The 17,783-nt window shown below is 32.9% G+C and overlaps 1 protein-coding gene and 1 long non-coding RNA gene across 2 annotated transcripts; one reads left to right on the top strand and one right to left on the bottom strand.

The window, feature by feature from the left end:
• Positions 1-8,786: 8,786 nt before the first annotated feature.
• LOC107425708 (G-type lectin S-receptor-like serine/threonine-protein kinase LECRK3) lies at positions 8,787-11,566 on the top strand. The gene has a single exon (XM_060819151.1). It carries the CDS (start codon positions 9,047-9,049, stop codon positions 11,390-11,392), a length of 2,346 nt encoding a protein of 781 aa, XP_060675134.1. The 5' UTR covers positions 8,787-9,046; the 3' UTR covers positions 11,393-11,566.
• Positions 11,567-12,055: 489 nt separating this feature from the next.
• Positions 12,056-15,967, bottom strand: LOC112492585 (uncharacterized). Its single transcript, XR_003057013.3, has 2 exons — positions 15,827-15,967; positions 12,056-12,516 (listed from the first exon to the last, which is right to left on the bottom strand). It is a non-coding gene; the product is annotated as an uncharacterized LOC112492585 (long non-coding RNA).
• Between the last annotated feature and the right edge of the window lie 1,816 nt (positions 15,968-17,783).

The raw sequence follows: 17,783 nt of genomic DNA, 5'->3' as shown, positions 1-17,783 counted from the left end.
ACAACATCCACATACTTATCAATGCTGAATTTTACTTTGGCTTGTTTATTTACTTTCATCTCACCACTATCATTAAGCCATTGTAATCTATATGGTTCTGGATGTTTAATGGTTGCTAACCCCAATTTATCAACTACCAAATTACTAATTACATTTGCACAACTTCTATTATAACTATCATACTACAAATGTTACCTTGAATTTCACATCGAGTGTGGAAGATATTCTCTCTTTGAATTTGATCCTCATCTTTATATACGGTTAGAACCCTCCTTGCTACCAAACTCAAATTAGCCCTAGATGCTTTGAGTGTTTCTGATTCATCATGTTGTTCATCTCCTACTTCTCCACCATCAATTTCAGTTTCAGCATCACTTTCTTCACTTTCGGATTCTAATTTGCCATTACCTTTCAACACCATAATTCTCCTATTTGAGTATTGGCTAGCAATGTGTCCTCATCCTTGACACTTAAAACACACAATTTCACGAGTTTTAAATGGTTTAGGATCATATTTACCTTCACTTTTGTGTGCTTATACAGATTCGGTTTTGGACTCCCTTTTGGGCCATGTGGTGCTTTCTTCTCCAAGGCACTTGTATTTGATCTCCCACTGTTTGAAACTCCTCCAAACCATGTACTTGTTCCCCTCCTCTTGAATTAATTCTCAAGTTTGATAGCCACATGCAACATCTTTTCCAATTCCACGTATTGTTGTAATTCCAATTGATTGGCCATCTCATGATTCAATCCACTTAGAAATCTTGCCATGGTTGCTTTTTTATCTTCATTCATATTCAATCTCATCATGAGAATCTCCATCTCTTTGTAGTAATCTTCCATGGACCTGCTACCTTGTGATAATGATTGTAACCTTTGATGCAGCAACTTATGGTAATGAGTAGGCACAAATCGCTTTCTCATGGCTCTTTTCATTTGTCACCAAGTAGTAATCAATTCATCTCCTACTCTTCTTCGGGTACTTTGTTCATTAGTCCACTATTGGAGTGCATAATTTTCAAATTCCATTGCTACCAATTTAACTTTCTTAGCCTTTGTGGCAGTCAAAGATCATCTCCATATGCTCCTCCCATTAAAAGTAAGCCTCCGGGTCACTTTTTCCCATGAAATGTGGTATGCTAACCTTAATATGTCCAAGATCATCATCCTTATTCCTTGCTAATCTCCCATGGATTGGCCATCATTGAGGTTCAAAAATTTCATCAAACCCCTCATCCAAGTCATCTCCAAAATGGCCTTTCCCGAATTCTTCTCTAAGTCACCCTCGGCTTCCTCGACCTCGACCTCGGCTTCCATGAGCATCAAACCTTGTATTCAGCCTTCATTGTGATGTTCCTAATCTGTCCATCCATTGATCTATGTGATCAAATCGAGCATTCATCTCCTGTAATTGCTCTAAGACTGCCCTCATGTCCTTGTGCTCATCTCCACTCCCTATAGCTCGGGAATCACTTTTGAATCATACGGATTCTTCCTCATTAATCCTTAATGGTACATCTCGTCTTCTCACTCTTGAATCAGCTATGTTAGTAAATATATGGCAAAAATAAAAATAATTCCTCACCAAGTTCACTAGCTCATGTGTTTCACTCAATCAAGTTTTTGACACTCGTATTTGCACACTAGTTTCGGATTTTATCCTCTTTTAAGCTCACACTCTCTTGTTTTTTTCCACTCAAGGAATTAACTCCAAGTTCTAATTAAAATATCCACAGAATAGAAATTAGATTACAAGTATGTTTAATTAAACTTATCAACAAAACAGTAGCAAAAAGGAAGCAATACCAAATGAAATTTAAACACCTATTTCTCGGCTTTTCTAGGCAAAAATAAGGCAATTTAACAAAGAAAATTTTGGAATCAATAAGAACTAGACCAGATGGTAAGAAATTAAGAGTTCAAGAATAAAATTAAAAGATAAGAATTCAAACACGAAAAGAATCAAATTGAATAAAAATATAGATAATTGTTGGTTGTTCTTCTTTATAATTCAAGTTTTTGTATCAAATCCTTTAACTAATTTTAATCCAAATAATTTTAGCACTCAAAATTCAAGTATACAGCAGCAAAATTAAATTTCCAGCAGCTCCAAATATTGAATAAATAATCAACAACTCAGCAGTTCAAAGAAATTTCCAGCAAACAAATTCCAAACAAAACCGGCCCCATATTTTTTTTTTAATACTCAGCCTTTTTTTTTTTGGTCACTCATAGAATATCAACTCAATTGCAGTAGTAAGAATTAACAACCAAATCAAAATTCCAACAACAAAAATTCACCATCCTGTGGCCTCCAACAACAAAAATACAAATTTGCAATTTTTTTGTAAATTTATATATGATGCAGCAATTCCACTCTTTTTTTTTTTTTTTTTAATATCGCAAATATTTAAGATCAAAAACAACAAAGAAAAATCAACAATAAACTAAATTACCAAGAACAATAATGAAAAACAACCAACAAGTTAAGAAACAAAAATTACGATAAAACTTGGAAACCACATTTAACTAGGAATAATATATATATATATATATATATATATTTTTTTTTTAAGATGCAGGACATGTATGAACTAAAAACAATCTTAACCTAATGCTAAAATTTTAGATTAACACAAAACAAAATAAAACAAATAAGATAGATCAAACATGAACAAAATCTTGGCTCTGATACCAAATTATACGAACTTAGGTCGACTCGCGTCTAAACCCGTATTATATTAGCCCAGATCTCAATTAAGTTCAAGTTCTTATGAAAAAAACCTTAACCCTAACCAACCTATAATTGGAAACCTTGGTATAATGAAGAAGCCACAATAGTTGATGGATTTCCTATTGATAAGTCAAAATTAAAACATTCACTCTCTAATGGTGTTTTAGGTATTCAAGAAGAACAAAGAAATTCTATCTCACAAAGTAATTTCTGAATATTATTAAAGGTTGATTTCTCATTGAAAATTAGCCTTTAAATAGGCTTTGAATAAACAAAATAAAACCCTAAAAGCATTAGAAAATTTTGGCCAACATAGAAACAAATTAGAAAATTGCCTAATTTCACATACTTTCCTAATCTAATTTGTATAAATTAATTTCTTTATTTTGAATTAGAAATTAATTAATTTACAACTGAAATAATAAAATAATAACTTTTCTAAGTTGATTTTTCCAGCAGATAAACAAATAGAAACCAAATAAAAGACTAATTTCCTAAAATAAAAAGTCAAAATCAAATTAGAAAATAGTTGATTAATTTGACTACTAAGATATCTTTGACCAGTTTCCATCTTGTAAAGGCTTCAAATCAACTCTCATAAGCCATGTAGGATGCAAAATATAATTAATAATGATTCCCACATGTTACCCCTTGGTTGGAATAAATCAAACTTGCTTGAACAAAAAGAAAAGTCAAAGTCAGCGGCTGAACAACACATTTTCGGCCAAATTGAGATGTTGTCTATACAAGCTGGTTTTAGATGCTTTTGAATATACCTTGACATGATTCCATGGCCTCTTGATGATATCCATTGAATCCAAGAAGTGTTTGATTCATTTGTTACTGCCTGGAGTCCATATTTGAACTAAAACAGCTATCCGGATACGTAATGGCTTCCACCACTTGAATGATTAAACAGGCTTTGTATGTTTAGATATTGACAAGTCCTTTTGAGAAATAATTAGTCCCTGTATAAAATCAGCCAGGTTGTCCTTAAATATCTAATCTTGAGCTCTAATGATCAGCCTGGTCTTCATCCGTATCGGGTCAGCACCTGAGCGGGTTGTCGGTTGTGCGAGCACGGACGGATTCTCATCAGTATGAACCAGATATTTCCATATTTAACCAAGCTTGAAGGTGTCTACAGTCAATACTAATTTTGATGTGTTGTATAACATATAATATCGATGGAAGTCACTCTTCGATGAATGCATTTTGGCTTAGGAATAAGTGAGCCTCAAAATATAGATTATGAAGGGAATGTTCACATCAATGCAAGAACAATATTTGGATAATTAAAGACTTAAATATGCAAGTCCCACCCTCCTATTTTCCCTTAGAAATTTCTAAATCCCATCTTTACACCCTTTTCCTCTCTAATTTCACCTTTAAAAACTTCCAAATTTCAACTTATATATACCAAACACAAACTCTTTATTCAAATTACCAATCTCACATTAGAACACTCAAATCCTAACCTTATTTCAATTGTCCAAATCTTTAACTTTCACCATAAGTTGGGAGCTTTCATCTACAAGCTTGAAGATCATCTAATGCAAGGAGTTCAATTGGAATTGCAACATCAAGTGTTTCATGGTATTGAATACAATTCAATTGCATTGGAAGCTTACATTTAATGTGTAAAATTAGGAAGTGGAAAGTTATATGTTTACCTTCTTTTGGCTTGAATTGGATATATTGGTTAAGAAGTGTTTGCAATCAATTTTTATTGCTTTATATTGTGGAGCAACATAGCAAAACAGTATAGCAGAATGGATGAACAAGACATCGATTGAAAGAACAGAAGCATGCAGGTAATTGCAAGTCTACCAAAGAAGTTCTAGGCTAAGGTAATCAACATAGCAACCTACTTGATCAATGAAAGACCATCAACACCATTGTAACATAGAATGCCAGAGGAGATATGGAATGGTAAAAATGTGAATCTTTCTCTTATGCAATCATTTGAATGTGTCATATTTGCATGTTAATGATTAAGCTAGGAGTATGTTAGATGCTAAATTATAAAGGTGTACATTTATTGCTATGGTGGTGATGATTTTGGGTACAAGTTTTGGGATGATCATAATATAAAGGTCAGACTCCTCAAGCTGAGGATGCACATGTTGATGAAATGATTGCATAAGTCGAGGAAACCACTGCATAAGAGGTAGAGTTACCATAGGAATCGGTTCTACTTCGGAGCTTTATCAACCATGTGCACCAAACAGGAAGTATTTGAATTATTTGCTATTGACTGGTAGAAGTGAACTACTATGATGGGGCCTATAGGATGAGTGATGCAAGCAATGGGAGCTTGCGATAAAAGAAAAGATGTAGTCTCTAATACATAACTAGACTTAACAATTAGCCAAGCTACCAGAAGAAAAGAAAGGCTTGCATAACAAATAGGTATACCAAGTGAAGAAGGAACATGATAGTTCGACTTTCAGTAGAAGCATGGGATAGACCACACAAATATTTTTTCTCCAATGGTGAAATTGGTTACTATTAGGTCAACTTTGAGTATTGTAGCAAACAAGGACTTAGATATAGAGCAATTAGATGTGAAGACAATTTTCTTCCACAGTGATTTAGAGGAAGAGATATAAATGTACCTAAAGAAGGGTTTACAGTGAAAGGCAAAGAGAATATGGTGTGCAGGTTAAAAAAAGAGAAAAAAAAAAAAAAAAAAAAAGAAGCTTATATGACTTGAAAAAGGCCCATTAGTTGGGTTTTTTAGTCTACTAAAGTAAAGTATGTGGCAATGATAGAAGCTAGCAAAGAGATGATTTAGTTGTAGGGTTTGTTGCTGGAGTTGGGATTTTATTAGGAGAAGTATGCTTTGTATAGTGATAGTTAGAGTGCAACACATTTGGCTAAGAGCACAGCATATCATGCAAGGACTAAGCATATAGATGTCTGATGTCACTTCATCAGAGAATTTCTAGAAGATAGGGTGTTGATTCTTGTGAGGATATAAGGAAGTAAGAATCCCTTTGATATGTTGACCAAACCAATACAACAGAGAACTAAAGCTCTGTGCAGCTTTATTTGGTCTTTGAGGTCGAGGATAGTAAATGACCACATCACATTCACTAGTCACTGAAGTAGGAGGTTTGTTTTCAGTGTTCAAGTGGAAGAATATTGGAGGGGTGAAGGCCTGAAAAGAAGATAGAAAAGAGTGAAAAAGCTACAGAACAACAACATCAGTGTGGTGGTGACCAAAAAGGCCATGGGATGGAAGTCATGGCACCAAGATAGTGGCATGGTAGCCATTCATATAGGGGCCATGATGTTGTGGTGTACTTTATATTGGTTTTTTGTTTATTGTCTCATTTGTCCTATTTTATTGGATTTTATTCATACCTTATTTTCATATTATGTATCTCTTAGTTTGAGAGAGATAGGGGCAACAAAAGAGAGAAAGGAAAGTGTTTGTCTTCATCATTGTAAAAACCTCCGGTTGATAGTGGAATTTGAGCGGATTCTATCCGTAGACTTAGGGATCATGTTGATCTCCAAACCATGTTAAAAAACTCTCATCTCCTATTATTTTTCTGTTTGTGTTTTGTGTATGCTTTTATTGTTCTTGCCTATTTCTTTATTGCCATTAATCCCAAATCCTATAAAAAATTGCCAAGGACCCTTAGATTTTCCCAACTGATCAGTAATTACTGGTTTATGTTTGGATGTGATGAAGATTGAGAGTGAGATAGAGGAACAAAACAATAAGGTAGGCTTGACTATATAGTTGGCCAAATGTGAAGGAAAATGGAGGGAGATGAACAAGAACAAAAAATGAGTTAAATGTGGACAAATTATAATTATTATCATTTATGATAAATTCTACTTGTTAATTTTAAGATTTTTGAGCTTTCATACTCATTGGTGGTGTAGTTATTTTCCTGTGAGGAAAAAGTCGCTTAATGTCCATTCAGGGTGAGATCATAAGGTACATCATTATTGCGAACCACTGAAAAGATATACTTGTGGAGATTGTTTATGACGCGAGATGAGGAAATGACGGATTTCCCACGGTGGTGAATAAAAAAGCAATCATACAAATAACTTCTAGTTGAAGATATTATTAATTTATTACTAACTTCTTATGATTGGACATATTGTGTTTTTGTTTTTTATTTTTGGCAAAAAATATGCTTTCAACGGTCAAACTATCATAGTTGTTACTAAACAATGTTTATTTTTTTAACGGAAAAACTTAAGGTATTTTCTATAGCAGATATTTACAACAATAGTCGCTAAACTATCTTGCATATTCATTTTGCAATTTGCATTTTGATCTCTAAATTATATCCAAATTCGCACTTTGGTCCCAGACTTTTCTTTTTTGGCAATCATATCATCAAACTCAGCGAAACAATGCGTTCTTAATCCTTTCTAAAATTTTCATCAGATTCAGCACATGCCAATTGCATGACACCAAAATAAGGGGCAATGTTGTCTTTGTTCACCCATTAAAGGGGCGAAAATTTTCAGTTTAGACTAATTAAAGGTCAAATTATTATTTTTTCTGCAATCATTATTCTTTATAAGGAATAGAAGTATAAAGACCAAAATAATAATAATAATAATAATAAATTCCACAAATTAGCTAATATTTGGTGTCTCATCACATAAATGTGTTGAATCTATTAAAGTTTTTTAACAAAAAATTAAAAAAGGACTCTAATATTTTGGTGTCTCATGACATAAATGTGTTAAATCTATTAAAGTTTTTTAACCAAAGATTAAAAAAGGACTAATGGTGGTGGAGTGTTTGGATGAGTTGGAGGATATGATTGTTAAAACCAAAATAGGAGTCACAAATTCACAATATAGTTGAGAGACCACTTATATATACACCTATTTATTTGTTTTATTGGATTCATATAAACGGTCTTGGATTCGTAATATTTTAAAAAGAAAAATTATTGTAAATAATTAAGAAAAATTACAAAAGCATTTTGTTTTAAATCTCAATCTAAAAAAATGATTAATTTTTTTTAATACTTAACAAAAAAGCATCTCCAATTTAATAAAATAAAAAATCCCCCAAAAAAATTTTAAATAAATATAATGAGAACTGAAGACCTTAGCTCTCCTCATATAGATAAATGCTATATGCAAACTGTGAAAAGTAGAATTATTGGTCTAGACATTGACAAAGGAAGAAAAATATCACAAAGCGAGTCATTATCAAACTGTCTTGTAAGTAGTAAGTATGCAAGTGGATATGCTGTCCCGAAGATTGAATTGGATAATCAAAATAATTAAGTCTTCCATCTACTTTTGTTTACTTGGTCAAGCAGACAAGGCATCAAATGCATTAATGCATCCTGAGAGTGCTACTTCAATATTTTGCGATAGGCTGCTTTTATGATAATTGGCTTCGTTTGCGCTTTGGAAAATTAACATTATCGGACTTTCTTAGTAAAATTGGCATTTAATCTATTCTACGGTTTACACGTCTTTTACTCTCACTTGTGGAAGGTTATTGCTATTTCATTTGCATAAGCTAGCTGAAATCTATAACTTTTAGGGAATTATCGTAAATAATTGAGGGGGCCAAAAAAGCAAAAAAAAAAAAAAAAAAAAAGACCCGAAAGGTACTTTCAAATCTCAACCTAGAAAGAATATGACAGCTTTTTAACACTCAACAAATAACATCTCTGATTTAATAAAAAAGGAATTCCCTCAATATTTTTATTTTTTTTTATTTTTTATTTTTATAAATATAATGAGAACTGAAGACCTTTGCTTTCCTCATATACAATGAATTCAATCTTGCATATTATGAAGTGTAGAGTTATTGATCTAGACTTGAACATAGGAAGAAAAATATTATAAAGCGAGTCACTGTCAAGCTGTGCTGTAAGTAGTTAACACACAGTTGAATCTATGGTCGTGAAGATTGCATTGAATGATCAAAATAATTAAAAGTCCTCCATATGCTTTTGTTTAGTTGGTAAAGCAAACAAGGCATCAAATATATTAATGCATTCGCGGTAACTTCGTCAATATTTTGACTTCGTTTATGAAATTTGACTTCGTTTGCATATTGGTAAATTAACACCATTGGACTTTCTTTTAGTAGAATTGGCAATTGAATTATTCCGCAGTTTCACACGTCTTTTACTCTCTCCTCTGGAAGGTAATTGTCATTTCATTTGCATAACTTTGCTGAAATGAGTACTTTTTAAGATGAATTATTTTTCTATTTTCATTTTAATTTGCAGTTTACCTAAATATACATACATGTAGTACCAACTTTTCCTAAAACAGCCAGAACTTAATAAAGGTTAAAGTTGGATGAAAGATATTCCACTGGTAATGGCTTCTGTCATGCTCTTTCTCCTTGCCTCTGTATTCATTAGTGTTGCAGCTCAACAAAGAGAGTCTACTATAATCCCAGGCTCTTCTCTAGAGCCCATAACCAACTCTACCTGGTCATCAAATTCCGGTCTCTATGCCTTTGGATTCTACAAGCAAGGTAAAGGCTATACTGTGGGGATATTTCTTGCCGGGATTCCCCAAAAGACTGTTGTCTGGACAGCAAACAGAGACGGCCAACCAGTTTCCGACAACTCTACCTTGCTTTTCACAAATGACGGCAAGCTTGTCTTGCAATCATCAATAGAAAGCCAGGATTTCAACATAGGACACCCTCTTCAGTCAGCTTCTTCTGCTTCCATGTTGGATTCTGGCAACTTTGTGCTCTACAATTCCAGTGGGAGAGTAATATGGCAGAGTTTTGATCATCCAACAGATACCCTTTTGCCAACCCAACGTCTTCTAGAAGATCAACAGTTGGTTTCCAGTGTTTCTGAAACTGATCACTCAACAGGAATCTTTCGTCTCAAGATGCAAAAAGATGGTAATCTTGTGCAGTATCCAATAAATACTCCAGACACTGCTCCATATTCTTATTATACATCTTGGACAGGTGGGAAAGGGCCGGGTGTTACACTAAATTTGGGTGTTGGTTGTCATATCTACATGCTCGATCATACAGGTTTCAACATTAAGAATATAACAGAGGGAGAAACTTCGCCAAAAGAAGAAATCTGTCTTCTGAGAATTGACGCAGATGGGATATTCCGTGTTTATTCACACAACCGTGACAGCTGGTCGATTGAATGGGTTTCTTCAAACAATACATGCGATCCTAAGGGTCTTTGCGGAGTTAATGCTTTCTGTCATTCAAATGTTGGATCAGCTAATTGCACATGTATTCCTGGATACAAATTCTTGAACAAGGGCAACTGGACTGGTGGCTGTGAAAAGAGCTTTAGTGCAGATGGCTGTGGAAACAACGGGAGTTTCACATACGTCATCCAAGAGCAACAGGATACAACATGGCAAGAATCCCCCTATTCAACTCTAACGTTACTATCGAAAAAGGATTGCGCACAAGCTTGTTTGGAGGATTGTAATTGTGAAACAGCAATTTACGATCCAGATGGTAGTTGTAAAAAGCAGAAGCTTCCTTTGCAATACGGAAGATCTCCAGGAGATAAAGCAATCGTGCTCATCAAAGTGGCTACGAGTAGATACAACAGAAGCGATGGATTTGTACCCAAAGAAGAGAAAAAAATGCTCCGGGTAGACATCCTAATTATCGGAGTTTCTCTTGCCGCTTTTGGACTAATAATGTTAGTTATTTCCATAATCGTGTTGCGCAAGAGTTATATATGGGCATATGAAATGATTACACCCAAAGGCAATGTCGAATGGAATGGGGATCTTGGTCCAAGATCTTATAGCTATCAAGAACTAGAGAGAATGACAGAAGGTTTCAAGGAAGAAATTGGTAGAGGAGCGTTTGGCACGGTCTACAAAGGAGTAATTTTGAATAATGTCGAAAATGTTGTAGCTGTCAAGAGGCTTGAGAAAGTGTTGCATGATGGTGAAATAGAGTTCCAAACAGAAATGAAAGTTATAGGAAAAACCCATCATAGGAACCTAGTTCGTTTGATTGGATTTTGCCACGATGGACCAAATAGACTTTTGGTCTATGAGTACATGAGCAATGGATCACTTGCAGATGTACTCTTTACACCTAAAACCCCACCTCCATGGGATAAAAGGATGCAAATTGCTTGCCACATAGCAAGAGGAATTCTTTATCTTCACGAAGAGTGTATGGACCAAATCATCCATTGTGATATAAAGCCTCAAAATATACTCATGGATGAGAATGGTTGTGCAAAGATATCTGATTTTGGATTGGCAAAGCTGCTGCACCAAGACCAGACCAGAACCTTTACTGGCATCAGAGGGACTAGAGGCTATGTTGCACCAGAATGGCATCGAAAACTGCCAATTACGGTAAAAGCAGATGTTTACAGCTTTGGAATTGTATTCTTTGAAATAATATTTTGCAGAAAGGGTGTTGATTGGAATCTGCCAGAAGAAGAAGCTGTACTAGATGAATTGGTCTATCGTTGTTTTGAGAGAGGTGAGTGGGGTAAGATGTTAGGTGATGAAGAGATAGAGATGAACGAATTTGAAAGGATGATCAAAACGGGACTTTGGTGTATCCAGGATGAGCCATCAATGCGTCCAACAATAAAGATGGTTCTACTTATGATTGAAGGTTTAGTAGATGTTCCCATCCCTCCAGCTTCAAGTTATTATAGTTCTTGTTTGTCATAGGCTTTAAGTAATGAAAGTAATAGAGACTTCTTAACAGTGTGAAAGACAGAATTTTGAAATGGATGTTGAATCACCGTTAATACCCAAAGTTGTAGCTTTCACAAAGTGAGTCCAATAATATATAACAATTCAATGTATAAAATAATGAGAGACACTTAGCATTCTCTTGTTTTATTTGAGTCAATTGTAGTTATGCTAAAATTAAAACATGTTGCGGGGAAGAAGAAATGTCCCACAACATTTTGAAAATATCCCGCATCATGTTGCATGACACGAGTTTACACCACAATCCATCAGAATGTCCTCGTAAGAGATGGCTAAAATATATATAGGGACATTACCTACACTAGCCGAGCTAGTGTAAGGACAAAGGCCACATGCCTCCCTAAATTTTGTTTTATGTTTTTTGTCACATATCTCTAGTATTTTAAAAAAATATTTTTTGGGTAATTGTTATCCTTCGTACCTCAAATTTACGCTTTCTTTCAGTTCGTATAAGGAATGGCATAAAGGACCTCTTACAATCTGATTACTCTTAATACTTGCTAACTTGTCAACTAGCAAGAAACCAAAGAGAGATTTATTTCATACAATATGTGCCAGTATTTACTAAAAAAATCAAAATAGAAACAGAAATCATCAAATGAATCTGGCACAACCAAAAAAGCAATATTAAAATGATACACTCAAAAATAATAATAATAAATAAAACAAATTTGCAAAAAAAAAAAAATATATATATATATATATATAAACACAGAATACCAAATGTCTGGTTCTCCCTAAATTTGCATCTTTTGACTGCTTAGAGATTATTTTGAAGTCCTTAGTTACATTTGAAAAGGATATATATAAACATTCCTTGGACAACAATCTCACAAGTCAAGGCATGTGCACAGACATGATAGAGACAGAGAGAAAGAGAGAGAAACCTGTTAAGCTACAGGTCTCTTCAAATCCAGAAGTTGCCTGTAATACCATCCAGTCTTTCCTTCTAAGCTTTGGAAACATAGGAACTTGCCTTGGAAGCAGTGAACTTCAAGAGATGATTAATAATAACGGGGTTTTTCCCTTATGCTTGGTAGAACCACCATGAAGCTCATGCACTGCTGCAAGATGTGCATCTATGACAAAAATTATCTCCATCAACTACTAGGTCACTTGCTAAGTTTCAAGAGTTAAAATTAACTACTACGTTTTTCTTCCCACAATTGTACTAGTTATGCTTTTAATTTATTCCTCTATGAAAATCAGATCAAATCTATGATTTTTCTCTTCTTTTTCTTCTCCTTAAGATGCAGCATGTATCCATGATTTTAAAAATTTTAATCAAAACCTAATCCAATCCTTATTTTAGCTCAGCCCAACCTGATAAATCCCTTCTTATTGAACAAGTTTAATGAGTGTCAAAATACCAAACATATATCTATATTATTCATGTATATATGCTAACCGATGGAATGTGTCAAAGTGTCAACTATACTAATATAACACAAAGTTATCAAATAATGCAATCCAAATGTTAAAGAAAGTGACTCCTCTGATGTCAAAGTAACAACATAGAAGGCAATATTAATTTTTCACAAAATCCACCAAAGTTTGAGTAAGAGTTATAGTTTAGGTATTCACCAAAAAACACAAAAAAAAACAAAAAAAAACAAAAAAAAACAAAAAAAAACAAAAAAAAAAAAAAAGGAAAAGAGCTATAGCTTTAGGTAAAGAAAAAATGTGTTTATTTTGCAGCTGAAATGGAGCAAGTAACGTTGATTTCAGAGCATGGAAAATGTCTGTAGGAAGAGTTCCCGTGAAAAAGATAATCCTGTAAACAAGATCAAATTGGTAAGGTTCTATTATGCAACATGATATACATAATAAAGCTGCAAGCCACACTCAAAAATAACTGCCCATTAGTTGGACTTTGAATCTTTGTCCAAAGCATCAAAAATACTTTCTCTGCTTACGTCCACTACAATCATATTATTGTCTCCTGATTTAGAATCAGAACCAATAGAAACCTGCCTTCTTTTCACCCCTAAAACCTGCTATTCCATAAGAATAGGAATATGAAGTATGTTTTTATCTAAAACATTAACTTTCTATAACTGTACAAGAACAGAGGAAACAGAGAAGATCACAAAGAAAAATATTCCAAGAAATTATGCAACACCCAGTTCATGTTTACAATCATGATTAAAGTAATGACTGGTCTTCAACAACAAAAGCCAGTCTAGACAGAGACACCCAACCGAATAATTCATGTCTAGACCATCCAGATGCATACACCTTATTGAACATTTTATGAATTTCTATCCTATAAACGGAGAAAAAAATTGGAAAACAATAATTCTTTAACAGACAAGTACCAAATGTGCTTTTTGGGAAAATATACATAAAATATAGACAAGTAAAGAATAAACTATCCGATGCTTGAATCACTGACATTGCAACACGACAGGAATAAGCATGAGCATATGTACAGAGAAAAACCCTGACACAGCCTAACCATATTGCCTGCCACAAATAACATAAGATAGGGGAGTTCCGACCTTCCCCATAACTATGCCATCCAAAACTCCCTTCAATACAGTCAAATTAACAGTTTGTAACACACGATACTTTCTCAAACATCCAGCTATTCCTCTCTATGCTTCGATACTAATAAGCAGCATCAATTTAATACTCTCAGTTAATGTCCAAGGACCAATTCATTCTATATTCTCCTTCACCAGCGTCAATCAAATACAATAGATCAAATTCACCATATCCACTTTCCATCTTTCACTGATTCTCATAAATCCCAGATTCATGTCAATGCCCCACCAAATATTAAATTATTTGAGACCAGAAATCTAAATAAATCATTACTTTCAGGAATAAACATGGGGTACTGACATGAGCCAAAATAGTAACCTAAACTACTGGCCAACCCTAGTGCACCAGGTGTGGAGATTAAGGAAACAATGATTTGGTGGATATAATGATTCCATTTATAATCCATGCATCCGAAGAACCGGGAACAACTAAATTTATGAGAGCAGCACCCGACTGCTGTGGTTGGAAACCTGAAGAGCCACCTGCTAAGGGATTTGAACAAATGACCGGAAGTCAAGCATAAGATTTTCTCATGCAGCAAATTAGTCACCCCAAGCTTACCTAGGTTGGCTTGTGGGCTTGTAAACCCAAAAATAGTAAAGTAACTCGCATCATCATATAGATTATAAAATAAATTAATAGTTTTCAAGTTTTATGTTTTCAAACACTTTTTAAAAGCTATGGCTCAAGATGAGGTTGTTTACTTGGAGCTTTTGCTTAGTCTTTCTTCTCTAACATACCTAGATCAAGCTGGAGGTTGGAGCTCAGAGTTTAAGTTCAAGTAAGCTTGAGCTCAATTATAAATTTCAGAGCATTACCCAACTAAACCATCCTAAACTTGACTCCATTTGGTTTCCAATAAGCTATAATGCCAAATGTATTTTACCAGCATACTTTTTTATTTCTCTAAGATTATACACAAACATATACATAAAATATATCATATTTAATTTTTTTCATTCATCTTAGAGCAACTTCAAAGCCTCTTCAAGCATATCTAAATTCCGTCACCCCTCTGCCCTCAACTGATATATTATAATGAAATAGTGTTACTAGATCACTCACTTTGAAGCATATATCATACAAAGAGCTAATATAGTTCGAGGATTATTGGAATCAAATCTTCAGACATGTGTTTAACAATTTAAATATATAAAACATTTACGTCTCTTTATTTGTGGCTTCTTGTCAAAAACCTTCTCAAAATAGTTTTGTTTTTGGTTATAGGTTTCAACTCGAATATGTTTTGACTTACTAATTTTAACTCAACAATTGATTTCATTGCTAATTGTGTGTACACGGCGTAGCAGCACTAGGCTTCAAAATCCTAATCTCTAATGAATTTTATGACCCTTCTTTATCAAAGCATAAACAACTTAAGTCAGACTTAGCCCTCAAATCCCCTTTTAGTAGGATATGACTAAACCCGCTTTTATTTTTTTTTATTTTTTTTATTTTTTTTTGTTCCTCACTTTAGCCTTAGGACTAAAATACATGAGTCAAAAACCCAGATAAATTTTAGGATAGGGGTCCGAAGCAGTATCAGACAATGTTCAAAATCCAACATGCAGTGAAAAAATCAATTGCATATATGATTGTATATCCTGCATAAAATTAGCCCAGCTTAAAACTAAAAAATGTGAATTCTTACTATTCAATCTAAACTAACAAAAAGACAAACTATAAACTTCCCTCCAGAGAGAGAATAAACAAGTGTTTGATGCGTGACAAGTATTTATCTAAAGCTAATTTTCTCTTTCTTTCAATAGGGAAAAAAAAATTCAAAAGTATAATAAACAAAAAGTCAGATGGGGGAAAAAAAAAAAAAAAAAAAAGGCTTACAGAGCTGATGTATTCAAGAAGTGCGGCATTAGCTTCCCCGTTCTTGGCTGGCGCATCTGTTTACACTCCTTCTTCATCGCTGAAATCTTCATTCAAAAAGAATTCCAAAAATTATAAAATTACAATGTGTGTTTGTGTGTCATATGTATCAGAGAGGAGAGAAAGAGAGAGCAAGCTTGGCTTGAATGGCAATGGCTGGCGACAGAGGAGGGAGGGACGGAGCGAATAGAGGATGGGAATCTGGAGGTAGTGGTTGAATTTGGATTCGGAGAAGTGTCTGGTTTATTGGGCTTGGCCTGCCTCGGTCGGTGCCATTTCTTTGTTTTATTTTCGACTTCGCACCGTGCTTAAACCCCAGCCTCATTTGCTTCCAGCCTTCCACGGCCGTCATCTCCCTCTCCATCTCCGTTTGCTCCGTTTAAAATTTTAAAAAAATGAATGGCTCTGTTTGGTTTGTAGGTTGGAAGGTTTTTCATTCCAAGTAGATTCAAACCAAACCAAACGACTAATTAATAATTTTAAAAAAATCAATTTTTTAAAAATAATTATATATTATTTTTTATTTACAATATTTTTATATTTTTCATTTTATGACATTTAGATTTTATTTTTTAATATTAGAACAATTATGCATAGTGTTTATTTTTATTTTTATCGGTTATAGTGTTTATTTTATTACATATATTTATATTAGCTTAAATATTAATATGTAAAGTTTTTCTATATAATTCATGTTTAATTTTTCAATTTTCAAATGTAAAACTAAAGTGAAAAATTCATTAAAAGTTTCAAGTATGAAAATGTTTTACATTTTTAAACCTTATATAATTTTAAAAAGCCCATGCTAACAAAATTTTAACGTTTGGGCTATTTTTTTATTTTTTTAAAAATACAATAAAATATCAAGATTTAACTCGATAACACTTGTCAAGATGTGCAGATAAAATCTAATATTAAATAAATATGAAGATCTTAAAAAGTATATAAGGAATTTAAGTTACTCTTTTTACTGGTTTAACTTTTTTAACTGTAAACATTAACACTTTATATCGCCAATAGAACTCACAAAACCTAATGTATTATTAGCTATTTATCGATGGTTGGTCTAGTAATGATTGCATTTTTTTTTTTTTTTACTTTTCTGAAAATTAAGCCCGGCAATTAATTAAAAAAAAAATTATTTTTTAATTCTGAAAGTAAAAAACTATCAAAGAATTATAATTTTTAAAGTGGACTATTTTTCCTAATTTATGATTGGTAAGTCTTAAATTTCTGCAAATAAAAAAATTAAAAATTTGTTTTCTTTCAATAGTATGAACCCTAAATCAAGGTTTAAAATATCTAATATTTCTTCAAAATTTTCTCGAAATTTTTAATTTTTAAAGGATCAAAAGAAAATTTAAGTTTCAAATGAAAACGGATAGAATTTGCATAATATCCATTGAAATTTTTTAAATTTTATCGAAATTTTCATGGAAATTTCCGTCAAAATATCTATATCAAATTCTTAATAATTTGATTAAAAAATTCATAATATCTATCGAAATTTCAAAAATTTCCATAAAAATTTTCAAAATTTTCCATGGAAATTTTGAAAATATTTATGAAATTTTTTTATAAAAAATGCAAAAATATTATTACTGTTTAGTAAATTATTTTACCAATTTAACTTTAGTGATATATTTTTTTAATATTTTAATTATTTTTTAAGTATTTAATTATATAAATAAAACAAATTGAATTGAATTGAATAGCCTTAATAAATTTTATTTATTGATTAAATATATATATATATATATATATATATATACTTATGATGTGTAAAATCAACTCGCAAGTGCACGAATCGTTTTCAAGTAATAAAATGGAAAAATAGGGTTGTCGTACCCAAGGGATTAAGTATTAAGTACCAAAGATAATTAGGTTTTGATAATATTTGAACTAAAATTTAAGATGG

This window comes from Ziziphus jujuba, chromosome 7 (genome assembly GCF_031755915.1).
Source record: "Ziziphus jujuba cultivar Dongzao chromosome 7, ASM3175591v1".
Classification (NCBI taxonomy): domain Eukaryota; kingdom Viridiplantae; phylum Streptophyta; class Magnoliopsida; order Rosales; family Rhamnaceae; genus Ziziphus; species Ziziphus jujuba.
This window is presented reverse-complemented; position numbering and strand designations above follow the sequence as displayed.